This window comes from Astatotilapia calliptera, chromosome 15 (genome assembly GCF_964374335.1).
Source record: "Astatotilapia calliptera chromosome 15, fAstCal68.1, whole genome shotgun sequence".
Classification (NCBI taxonomy): domain Eukaryota; kingdom Metazoa; phylum Chordata; class Actinopteri; order Cichliformes; family Cichlidae; genus Astatotilapia; species Astatotilapia calliptera.
Window position 1 is genome coordinate 32,838,756 of NC_137436.1, and position 13,203 is coordinate 32,851,958.

The following is a 13,203-nucleotide window of genomic DNA, read 5'->3' on the forward strand; positions in this document are numbered from 1 at the left end:
TCACTTGGATCCTAACATTATCTAATTTGTCAGAAGGTTCAGTTTTCATTGTTTGGGCTTTACAGGAGCAGGATTTAATCCCAGCCATTTTCTCAAAATAATTATTAGATTTCCAATTACCAGGTGGATAATATCTTGCAAAGACATTAACTAGGTTTCCTCTATGTCGGCAAATATAAAATATTATTGCTCCTTTGTACACAGCAAATCCAGCATGTCCAAATTAACACTGTCGGATTTGATTTCAACACTATTAAAGTGTCTATATGGGTCCACACCAGAGAGTGTTAATTTAACTCTTTTTGGAGAGTTGGTACGTTAACTCTGATTTAGTGTTAAACACCAAATCTGTCTGGAGTTGATAATTTAACACTTGGTGTTAAGAGTTTATATATTAACTCTCAAAGAGTATTTTAGTTTAACTACGTAAGAGTTATCTTCTAATTCATTCTAAAAAGCGGGAATTTTACTGTTCTGAACTTCTAGAAATTTCTTTTGGAAATAAACATTTACTAAAAAGACGCAATGGTTTTTGAAAAACATTTATTCTGAACTGTGCACCACAATTTCAAAACATTTTCTGAAAGATGTAACAGTATACATGTTCTCACTTTCATTAGAATTTTGTTTATCAAAAGGTCTGACATAGGTGAGCTGGTAAATGCAAATAACAGCATTCTCATCACTTATTTCTTCAATACAATATGCATGTCCTTCATTCATCCCTTTGTGGAACTTCAACGCACTTCTGCTCTCCCCCATATTCCATCTTCACAAGCATATCCTGTGCGGAGATTGAATAAAAATTACACAGCAAAAACTGTAGTGTTGAATCAACTCCCACAGAGTTGATTTTAACATTTTTTCAGGGTTTATATAGCTCCACACTCTACAGAGTTGAATTAACATTTTCAAAATAGTTAATTATTTAACACTTTGTCAGAGTTCCTTCTTTAACTCTTAAAACTGGGTTAAATTAACACTGAGCAAATTATTATTAACACCATGTCTGAGTTAATTTTTAACTCACCAAACTGGGTTAAATTAACACTACACAGATTGAAAAATAACACTACTTTAACTCTTTAATCTTTTATTAAGGTAGTTTTAATCCCTAAAAGAACTATTTATGTAATAGATTAACATAACTTTTTAACGACAACAAGTACAATCATGAGAATAATTTCAAGAAAACTGTACATTGTCCAAAAACATTTATTATCATGCTTCTTTTTCCCAGAAAGTGAATCAAAACATAATAAATGAAGATATAATGTACAAACTTTCATCTGCAGCACTGTATGAGTTTTGAATATCAAATGGTCTGTGACGTTTGAGTTCAGTTATTTTTATGACACACCGTTCTTCAGTTTGTACTACTTTGAATGCATGGTGATGTTCATCAAAGTTTTCAGTAAAGAGTTTGTGTGTCAACAAAAAAATGTCATTTTCAACCATAAGTGTATCAATTATTTGACAAAAGACTGGCATGTCTTCCTCCATTGTACTGCAAACAACGAGTCCAGCTTTGTACTCTACACCATCAATTTTAACCCAACTTGTTGAGAAAACATCTTTTGATAATAGCATTTCACTATTGACCACACTTTCACCTCTTAAAGAAAATGATTTAATTGGCCCAAACTCCTTCTGTTTAAGAGAAAAGGTTTCCCAGTGATAAGCAATGGCCATCTGATGCCGTTTAGCAAGCGATTTGGTGAGGTTTTTGAAATTTTTGAAATAATCTTTGAACAACTTGTGCTTAGCTTCAAACCTCATACTCCACATATACAGTAAAGGGCCAATTTTTCGAATACAGGATGGGTAATGAATCATAAAATGATGCTTAGGAATCAAGTTTCTGTGTGGATACGTGTGCTTAAATAGTTTGTGGTGGTCAATAATCAAATTCTTCAAATATATAGTCATTCCCAGAGTGAGACAAGGTGAAAAAACAATGTTCATTATTTGAAGTAACAACAATAACAAATTCCAGTGTCTGTTCCCTGCAGGAATAATGTCACCAAACAAAAGTGGGATGTTTTTCACAAGACAGAATGTCTGGATAGAGTTCAAACCAATGCTATTGCCAGCACTGTCCAATATGATTTTAGTGGGCCGGTTTTTTCTTTCTAAAAATCCATAGTCAAAACCATAAATCCTAGAAAGCAAGTTCTGTTCTGATATGAAGTGTTGCGTAAGATACTCAAAAAGCAATTTGACCTCATACTGAGCCACACCTTCAAGAAGGTCATGCATTATATCAAATGAGTAGTTATTGCAAATATGGTAATACTGCAATGAATTGAGTGCAGAATTTCTTTTCAACCCATACAGTGACTTCAATTTAGGATCTTCCCGAAGAGACTGGCAATGTATGTCAAACAAATCTTTCCCACGAAGAATAATTTTAGGATCATCCTCACTGTACACCATTTGACAATCATTCTTCTCAATCAAACAAAGGCGACAGAAATGACGGCTACTGAACGACTCATTAAAACCAAGAATTGAGTGCATCCCTAGGTTATCTCCAGTGATCTGTGATATTGTGCCATATACCTGCTCATCAGAAAATGGAAGACTTAGCCCTTGGCTTTCCAGTTTTTTGACATCATTTATCAGTGGTTCCAGTATAACATCAAAACCATACTTTTGCAGATCTGGTGTGTGGAAAAGTGACACTAAATGAATGTTCATCAAAATGGAATTAAATTTTGGGGGCAAGTTTCTTATAACAAAATACATACAGCCAATTTTGTGAATTCCGCGTTTAGAGCCAAGAGGATTGGCTGTTTCAAAGTCATCATAGTATAGCTGAATTTGTAATGCATGCCTTTTGGCTGAAAACAAAGGGTGAGTTTTAAAGTAACTTCCATCACAAAAGTCATGATAAGCATCAGGCTCTGAGCTACACTCTCTCTGCAGGAAAACACAAATCTCTGGATTTCTAAACATGAACTTCAAAGACTCCAAAATAGGTACATATATAAAAGTATCCTTCACAGGTACTTGATCATAAGTACCAAACTTCTGATTTCGCCTGATGTCATACCTCACTCCAAGTGTTATTTCTCTAGGTTCTACAACTCCCCATTTTAGATTGAAGTATTTATTTCGTTTCCATTCTGTGTTCAGATTGGTGAAAGGGTTTTCAAAATTTTCAAAACATTCATTTATTAAAGATATGCTGGAGTCCTTTGTGGGTAATGCAGAAAGAATGGCCTGCTTTGCTTCTGAGCGAAGCTCACTTGTTAATTCCTCCAAATCGCCTACAAGTGAGGATACTAAACTCTTAGAAAGGCCACTACCCTGCAGTTTGGCCACAATGGATGCACAGATTTCTTTGGATGAATCCCTTGTAAGTACTGAATCAATGCTCACTGGAACACTGGAAGAACTAGACTCTGGAAGAACACTGGGAGAACTGTGAGGAAGATAAGAGGAATTAAACTGGTCCTCCAAAGCAGGTGAAACTGTGTCATTAGAAAAAGAAGCAATGGCTGAAGTTCGATCATTGTGGTCAACATTGCTGTGAAAACTGAGGTGCTTCCTAAAGCCTGCATAAGTTTGGAACTGAAGCCTGCAGCCTGGCTGCCAACAACATAACTTAAACTTAGGTCCAGGATAATAACCATGTTCACCTCTTAAATGTGAAATCAGCTGCTGACTGCTGAGATAAGCTCTCTTACACAAAAAACATGTCAGCATTTTAATGATTTTTACTTAGGTTGTGAGAAGAATTTCCTGGTTAAGGATTTTGGCTCTCAAGTCACGCACTCTTGGGGACTCCTTCATTTTCCCCATATCAATATTGTATACTGTTGTCTGCAGAAATGTGTAGAAATTCACAAGTGCAGCATCATAAGACACATTGAACACAAAATGAGCTTTAAAAAGCTCATCAAATGCCCCAAGGGAGCGGCTGGCCTGGCAGGGGATGAGACGCTTGTCTATGGCAACATAGAAGCTGTCGACCTTCCTCTTCTGGCGCCCAACAGCCAGGAGGTATGTCTGCTGATTCTGGAGATGCTCTTCCAAACTGCAGCAAGACTGGAGTTGAGACAAAGATACTGAGCATTAGACACAGGAGCAAGTCAGAGATAATAGCATCACAGAAATGAGTACGTAAACCTCCTTTGTAAGCTCAACTGTAATTTGTTTCATTCACCTCTTAACCAGTGACATGACAACTTATGACAAAAACTATAAATATTAAATTACCTTATGAAAGACTACAAGTCTCTCAACAGCATCAGAGGCGCTGATTTTTTGATACTTTGGTCCTCCTGGGGGTGGCGGAAGTAGATGTAACAGTAACAACAGGGAGGCCATGTCTTGGTCAAAGGCTGCGGCCAAAGAGTCACAAGAATCAATTGACAGCAAATCTTTCAAATGCAATTTTTAAGGAGAACTAGAAACACTTCCTAAGAAAGTTGAAATGTGCTGTCATAAACATTAAACTAACAGCTAAAGAAAACTGATGAAGCAAAGCTAACAGGTGAATGAATTGGTATTTATTAATAGAATCCTGATGCTATTGAACTTTAACTGCTTATAGCAAATCATATTTAACAAACTCACTTGCTGCCTCATCAAGATCACTTCCTGGTGGACTCTCTGCTGACTGCACCAATTGACGCAACTCTACTGTTGAGGTGAGCTGCTTGGCCTCTTTGATGATTTGATACCTAAAGATTGGATCCCATTTCTGAAGCAGCCTGGTAGATATCTCATCATCAAACAGGAGAGTGAAGTCTTGATTCACCTTTAAGAAAGAAAATCTACTACTGCCACATTCATCTTGAAATTTAAAGTGATATTAAAAATTCCACTGAATATTCTCACCAATCCTCTTGTATCCAAGAATCTTGGGAAGATAGACAGGATATCAAGACTTTTGTCAGGATCATTGATGACCTTCTGACGATGCTGAAAGGTCTCTCTCATCTTCTGGAAAATCAAGGAAGTGTCGGATGTATGTTTCAGCAAAGAGATGGCCTCCTGGCAAGCATCTCCATCAAGCTGCATGTCGACATTAATGGGCCTTTGGTAATTTGGGCCCCCTGAAGAAAAAAACACAAACATAAAAGCATAGGTGCTGATCAGATAGGTAAATGAAAACAAAATAGTATCTAATGTAAATGAGCACATTATCTAGTTTGTGGACACTTAATTTCTTACCTCCTTGAGTAAAGCCAGTGGAGCTACTTGGTGGTGCAGATCCTCTTCTAGTCTTTCTCTGTATCGTTTTCAAACGCCAAGAAATGTATCCAGTGCTGCTTGCAGCATCATAGAAGTGTTCCTAAAATGTAAATACATTCAAAAATAATGTGTTGTCAATCTGAAAATTTTTAGAACTTAAATGTGAACGCACACAAATCCCAATGATGCACAGCATGAAAATTATGTAAACAAAGTGCAATAGTAGTGACTATACATAGCCTTTCTTGGAGTATGGGTCTTTCAGGGATGGGAACAATGTCACTACCCCTAGCGCGTACTGTTCTCTAACAGCTTTGGTGGGGAGGTGCCTGAAAAACGATTTTAAATTAATATGCTTAAGTAATGGCAAAATAGTAACTTGTATTTAAAAAAAAATAAAATGCACAAATAGAACACACATACCCATGGCAATCAATCATGTGAGCCACTATTATATTGACCATTTTTCTTCTGGTAGCATCTGTTAGAGTTTGTGTTGTGTGATATTCCTGGAGAACCTCTTCACCACCTGAATTGGTTCCAAGTACACCTTCAATTAACTTGAGAAAAAAAAAGATGCAAAAAGTGAGGAATAGCTTTTCTACATATTAAGAATAATGAAGTAGAAAAAATACTATGAGAACTGAGTTTTGTCACAACCTTTTTAGCAGATGCTGCATCAACAGTACCCTCAACTCTTGTTTTCTTCCTGGGACCCTCATCTAGAAGTATAGTTGATGTACTTGCATTTGAGCTGAAGCTTGAGTCAGAACAATCAGATGCAGAAGACAAGGAGTAATCAGAAAATTCTAAAAGGAAAAAACAACATTATTCTGTAAGGTGTAGAAAAACAAATCTGGCTGCAGATTTTTAACTAACAAGGCAACATCACACTGCAGACCTGACTCATTTAAATTAACTGATCTCAATGTTCAAACAGCTGATTGGTCAAATTGTGTGCTCCTGATTATTTGGAACAACCAGCAGCCACACAGCCCTTCCCCATGTCTGGTGTTGAGCTTGCCCCTTTAAATTTCTCACCATCACTTGAGAAAACTGTTAGGACCACAGTGCCTTGGCTGATAAGATCACTGAAAATCACTTCATCAACTTCTGTCCCTGTTGCATCTTTGTACACTACTTTTGCATCAGGTGGCAGGCAAAATCTCTCGATGACTGGAAAAGATAAGATATATCTGAGTGCACCTTTTAAGTAAACTGTTCTTGCCTCACATTCACTAAAGTGATACACCACTGTATGATTCAAGAGACTTGGCGAAACGCCCTACAAAAAATTCTGTCCCCCCAACTAAAATTAGGTAAGATATAAACAAACCTTTTTCATGAAACTGCATAAACTCAAAACGCCCATCAACCTCTTCCAACTTCACATACTTCTGCTGTTGGCAGTATCGAACCTGGACCAGCATTTTACTGGGATAAAATAATAACAAAGATGGCATAGTATTTGACATTTAGAGCAATTCAAGCACAAATGATTAAAACACTGACATATACCGTACATGGTGATTAATACTGACCATGCGTTTGAATTTCACTGCAATAACATTTAATGTTATCAAATAAACCTGTGTCTGTCCATGCAGGAGTCCAATTGATACATAACACAATACAAAATACACGTTAATCTATGGTGTAGTTTACACCAGACACGGAGTGCTACGAAGCGATTGTTTCGGTATCTGGTCTATTTTTTGCGTGGGCCACGCATGTTCCGCAGGAAGTTACACCAAGACACACAAGACAATCCAGGCAATTTTGAAGATAAAAGCTATTCTCCAAAATAAAATACTGCGATTGACAAATGCGATCAGATTTGTGTATGAAAAGAGACAATAGAGATGAAAATGAACACATAGCAAAGGAGGGGACAGCCTAACTGACTATGTTTGGGGCGGGTGTCTCAAAGGGAGAAGAGAGTGAGACAGAGAGAGAGACAGATTAGAGACAAGTCAGCGATGAACGATGTCAAAGTAAAAGCAGGAGTGACTAAAACAAGCTCTCTTCAATTATTTTGGGATGTTATTTACTTATCAATTGTGAAAAAATTACTCTGAATAAACAGAGAAGCAAAAACGCTCATGAACTGGCGTGGAGAAAGACGTGTCTGTGTGAACAGGGGAAAAGCTGAACGTGGCGCGGCGCTTCCACGTGCAGTGTCTACCGTCACTTACGAGTAAAAAGACTGCAACATTAACATTAGCATTGGAGGCTAAATAGAATTTTCGACACATCTCCTCCTCTATTAAAGCTCGTTTTCAGCAACCGAACACCAAGAAACATCAAGAAAACCTCACTGCGCCGATAGAATACTGTGAATTTTATATAAGTTTGAATAACTTACCGTTTGTGTAAAATACTCCAAGCAGCACGGCAGGCATCCACCACGGTGTAACCAGCAGAAGCACATGGAAAATCGGCCCGGCAGAGCAAACTATTAATTGATCCACGGGTTTACCTGGGCAGAAGCCCAGGGGCCTACCAAGTTAAATAACTCTCTTCAGAGTTCATTTGCTTGGACTTGAATAACACTGTTTAATAACTCCAACACTGAACACTATTTGAATCAGAATGTGTTACTATGACACTTTGAGAGTGGAAATCAACTCTAACATCTTTAACCCTGAAATTTTAACACTCCAGTTTTTGCTGTGTAGTTGACACTAATTAATGGCACAAATAATCCAGTAAACAATTGCAGCACAGTAAGAAGGAATCCTCTTTGAGCCATTACTTGTGTAAAGTATTTTCCCAAAAGACGAGGACACAGGCAACAGGTAATACTGAACTAAATGTAAAACCTCAACCTTTTTCATTTTTACCTAAACCGTGTGCACAAAACTCTGGAGGGATCTAAATGCTAACGTAGAACCCAGTCAGGACGCCTGCTACTGCTGTTTGCTCGTTTTTTTTTTTATGGGCGATCATTTTCAGGCTTCAAGTAGCACCATTATACCAACATTTCACATTCTGTATTTGACCAAAAGTTTGACTGAAAATTCACATGCAAGCGTTTTTTCAAGGCTGTGGTATTTGCCCGCAAACAATACCTTTCAGCTAGCTAAAACAGAATATTATGCTATCACCGAGCAACATGGCTAATGCCTTTCACACAGCTTTGTCTCAACTCCAAAGAGCCACAGAAGTAAAAGCTCATAATAATAATTGAAACAATCTTTGAAAAAATGACTTACCAAGCATGGCAAACAACTCAAATATGTAGAGCAAAATGTTCTGAAACTGCTTCACTTCAGCTTCGATTGGAGCCTATGGTGCTGGGGGCGGAGTCTGTGAATTTACTCTATTGGTGTCATAGCCCCTGTAGGAGTTCAGAGTTAAGAGGTCAAGAGTTAATGTTTCCATTGTAATACCTCCAGATTTGACATAGAAACACTCATTTTTAACACTCGATTTTAACTACTAGCATTTTACACCTCAGAGTTACATTAAAAGAATGTGACTCTGCTTAGAGTAAAATTAACTCTACTTTTGCAAGAAGACTATTAACACCAAAACATTTAACACTTTTGAATTTGCTTTGCTGTGTAACAGCTGTAATCTGTAGTGTGTGTGTGTGTGTGTTTAACAGGGACTTCACTGTTTAAACACAAATATAGAATGTGTAAACATAGAATTTGTACAGAATATATTGTACTGGACATAGCCATTTGTATTTCAAATGGCTTTGGCCGGCAATATACCTGCTTTGAAAATGCAATACTCCTTTCACAAAGATTATCTTAGCACACTAGAACCACTTTTATATCATTATAAATGTCCTATTTTGAGAGATCAAGCCAAGTCTAAAGCCTATGTTCAGACAGGAGTGATGCAGCTGGTTATACAGCTAGATAGGGCCCTTCAACTCTCTCCTCTTGAATCTCCTTTATTGTCTTCACTTGTAGTGAAAGCCTTCCAAACTGAGCTGGATAGTGTAAGGTAGAGCGATGAGTAGTGGCAGAAAAAATAAGAGGATACTGTTGCCTTGTCTTCAATAACTGCTAATTCATTCGTCAAACATGGAGGAAGTCTAATCAGTCTTGCAGGATCACCCGTGGATTCTGTTCTGTTTCCAACAGCAGCATCTGCTCCAGCTGTACAAAGCACAGCACCCTCTTCAGCATTGCTCTCTACTGTCTGGGCAGAAAAACAAGTGCTACCGGTGCCCTCTTTTCCCCTTAATCCTGTCAAAACACTATGTAATTATGTTTTCAAAGTTCCAATTTGAGAAAAGAGGCTCATGTTTATTCCTGTCTTTCAAGTCCCAGCTGCACTACTAATGTCTTGTAAAACTCATGAATTGCTAATATAAATAATGCCTCGAATGATACTAAAGTACACCAATCCTGAGAGAGCAGCTGAATGTTGCAGACTAAAGTCTATTTTGGTCTCAAAAGTATAATAACACTAACACTAAATTGTCACATTTGTGACAAAATCAAAGAGAATTATCACCTTATTATGAAATTTTTTCTTACTCTTAGTTTTACACCCCAAAATATCGAAAGGATGAAGCTAGTAAACAATCTAGGCCACAAAAGTGAGGGATGTACCGATCTATATCAAATGTTGATCTAGACTCAAAAACCTAAACTGGATTTTGTGAAACAAAGCTGATCTACAGATTGATCTGTTCCATTAAGTTACTTGTTATTAGCACACCACATAGTACCTAGTGGGAGACATAACATATCCTGGGGAAATCCGACACCAACGACGTTTGCGTTTATTTTCTGGTCAAATGAGATAACATAAGTTTTAGATGTTTTAGAATAGAATAGAATAGAATAGAATTCAACTTTATTGTCATTGCACATGCACAGGTACAGGGCAACGAAATGCAGTTTGCATCCATCCAGAAGTGCTTAGTGATATAGATATATTACAATATATATTAGCAATAATATAGATATGTAAGTATATTACAGAAATGGGTTTTCTGGCTATTGGTAATCAGCCATTTGCTATAATCAACTTTGTCTGCCCACAGTCTTCCTAATGTTTTAGTGCTGATGAGCTAAAAATTAATTCCTTCTTAAAGTATTTGCTCTCAGTCTGATAGATTGACTTTTGCTTTTTCAGACATTTAATCTTTCACATGGAATAATATCTCTTTGGACCCAATATTGAGATCGAGTGGAAAAACTGGCAAATACAAGTTCAATGTTATGTAGTAAAGACTTTGACGTTTAAGCTGAAATGAAAAAAGTGCAAATATTATCCTCCTTAGACCCAGGCTATTCATTTACGTCCTCGTTTTTTGTTTTTTTTTTAATTGTTTTTATTGGGGTTTTTACAATTTTTTTTCAGCAATAACAGGAAAAGAAAAAGAACACAAACTTAAACTCCTCCACTCGGGGAAAGAACTCGTCCCTGATCCGGAGAGGGTACTCCACCCTTTTCTGGCTGAGGACCATGGCCTCAGAGTTGGAGGTGCTGCTTCTGATTCCCATCACTTCACACGCAGCTGCAAACCATTCCAAAGTGAGCTGGAGGCCACCAACCGATGAAGCCAAGATTCTGAGACGTACGCGCTCGCTTAACCTTAGATTCCCTCAGAGTACTGGAATTTGTGTTAATATAGTTTTTGCGGCCTGTTGTAGTGTGGCAGTTTGTTTTATTCCGACGTTGTGGAGAGAGGTGCTCGTGTTATCCCCACCAGCTGAGAGTATAGCGCCTCTGGTCCTGGGGTAAGCCGTTAAAACTACTTTTATTAGCATTTATAGCTATAAGAGTTTAAGGTTACATTTATCTGTTGTTTTAGGGTTTGACTGCTGTATTCACCTCTCCGTGGCAAATCGCCCAACCTAAATTGGAAGAGTGAAACGCCTTCCCAGCCGCTATTGTGAGGACTCCTCCTCAGTGGAGCCTGCTGTCTTGTCTTGTCTTGTTTTGTCTTGTTTTAGCTTGTCTTATCTTGTTTTTATTAAGTAGGCTTACCTTTTTCTGGTTCGCCTGGTTTTATTCTATTTTATTCTGGACTGTTGCTCGTACCCACGCTTCTGTGATCGGGTTGAAGCGACCCTCTGCCCGAGTGTCGTGCTGGGACTCTAAATCGCCTGGGTTGCCGGTCTCAGCCGGTGGGGAGCCAGACCGGCCTGCGACTGAGAATAATTACTACCAACACGAGTGGTAGTTTGACCCGTGGGGTATAACCCTTCCTGTGTGCGTGTGTGTGATTTCTTTTATTAAAGTTATTAAAGTGTGTTTTAGTTTTTTTATGATCTGTAGCGAGCCTGGCGCTCAGTGTCCTTTTATTCGTTTAACATATTTTTCTATGTTTTATTTCAGTGAACGGAGGACGTGCCAGTGGCCCTGGGACCTCAGGTGGTGGGTCGTTTTCACACTTTCTTTTGTACAGCACCGGGTGGGCTGCAGTGATTCTTTTTTTTTGTGTGATTTTTTTTATTTGGTTCACCGGCTGCTGGTAAGTCCAAGTTCCATGATTGTTTTATTTTCACTTTAGGACACTGTCAACAATGACGCTACATCTTGATTTTTAATATTTTATTTATTTTTACTATAAATAAAACTGTTTTAATATTGGAGCCAACCTGCCTCAGTGTGCACCTTTGAATCTGTGCGGTCTCCTTTTATCTATTTTTCTTAAATATATTTCCTGGGGGTGAAATTCCCCTAGGTGGCGTTGTCCTTTTATTTCCTTTTATCTAACCCCGCCGACCACTTGGTCACATTCCTACTGCTCGACAATCTTCTCAGTCCAATTCAGCAGCGCTCCACCCACACTAAACACAGTACATGTAGAGCATAGCTTTCTCCTCCTAAGTCAACCTACGGTTTGCCAGAATCTCTTCGAGGCAGTCCAAAAGTCTTTTTCCATGGCCTCTCTGAACTCCTCGCACACTCAAGTTTTTGCTTCAGCCACTGCCCAAGCTGCGTTCCGCTTGGCCTACTGGTATCTATCAGATGCCTACGAAGTCCCACGGACTAACCAAGCCCAATAGGACTCCTTCTTCAGCCTTCTGGCTCCCTTCACCTCTGGTGTCCACCATTTGGTTCAGGGGTTATCACCACTACAGGCACCAAACACTTTGCAGCCACGGCTTCGGCAATGGAGATGCTGAACATGGTCTATTCAGACTCAATGTCCCCAGTCTCCCTTGGAATGCTGTGGAAGCCCTGCCGGAGGTGTGCGTTGAAGATTACGCAGACCGGGGCCTCTGCTAGGCATTCCCAGCACACCCTCACTATACGTTGATATGCACCAGGTCTTTCCAGCATCCTCCCCCGCCACTTGATCAAAATCTTTTTTTTTCTTTTTTTTTTTTTTTGCCTGTCTCGTTTGGCTCTTTTGCCATCAGAATTATTGTCTAAAGGCGAGGAAAGATGCCCAATGGATTTACTTTACCAAATTGACCATCCCAGCCTTGCCATAATGGTCCATTTGATTCACCTTTTATTGTTTATTTTATTTTCATTTGCTGAATACGGGACAGACTTGACTGGGGGAAAGAAGGGGAGAAAGAAAGAGGGAAAGAAAAACAGCTGAGAAGAGGGACGGGGGAGCGGGGCAAAAAACAAAAACCAACATAATAAGCAGAGAAAAAAATGCATATATCATATCGATCACCTGGATCACCTGTTGAGAAAGAAAAAAGAAAACAAGCAGAAGAGAACGAGAGTAATAGAATAAACAACATCACAATGATATATGGGAATATGACAGTAAATACTAAATATTAAACATTATTGTGCAGCACGTAAGATTGACAGCACACAATGTGCTTTGAGGTAGGAGTCAAAAAGGGTGTAGTTTGTGTGTGTGAGTACCCGTGTGTACACCTGTGAGCATGGACGCGCTTGTTTTTAAAAGGTTCCTTCATGTAATGATCTGCTAGAGGGTGTGGGGGAGCCACTGCCCCGACCTCCAGGGCATGAAGCAGGTATGGAGGAGATCAAGACTCCAGACATCCAGAGACCCCCAGAACACAAGAGACCAAGGAAGACCAACAGAGG

At 38.8% G+C, this 13,203-nt stretch overlaps 1 protein-coding gene across 5 annotated transcripts; it reads right to left on the reverse strand.

The window, feature by feature from the left end:
• Positions 1–526: 526 nt before the first annotated feature.
• Positions 527–7,866, reverse strand: LOC113015024 (uncharacterized). Of its 5 annotated transcripts, XM_026156918.2 has the most exons (11): positions 7,571–7,866; positions 6,542–6,639; positions 6,247–6,381; positions 5,866–6,014; positions 5,629–5,765; positions 5,441–5,534; positions 5,185–5,305; positions 4,849–5,066; positions 4,585–4,768; positions 4,225–4,349; positions 527–4,053 (listed from the first exon to the last, which is right to left on the reverse strand). In XM_026156918.2, exons 2-11 carry the CDS (start codon positions 6,633–6,635, stop codon positions 3,727–3,729), a joined length of 1,584 nt encoding a protein of 527 aa, XP_026012703.2. In that variant the 5' UTR covers positions 6,636–6,639; positions 7,571–7,866; the 3' UTR covers positions 527–3,726. The 5 variants fall into 5 exon arrangements, with proteins under 5 accessions (XP_026012703.2, XP_080146175.1, XP_026012702.2 ...); XM_080290049.1 differs by lacking the exon at positions 6,247–6,381 and having other exon boundaries at positions 7,571–7,864; XM_026156917.2 differs by lacking the exon at positions 7,571–7,866 and having other exon boundaries at positions 6,542–7,545.
• Positions 7,867–13,203: the final 5,337 nt, after the last annotated feature.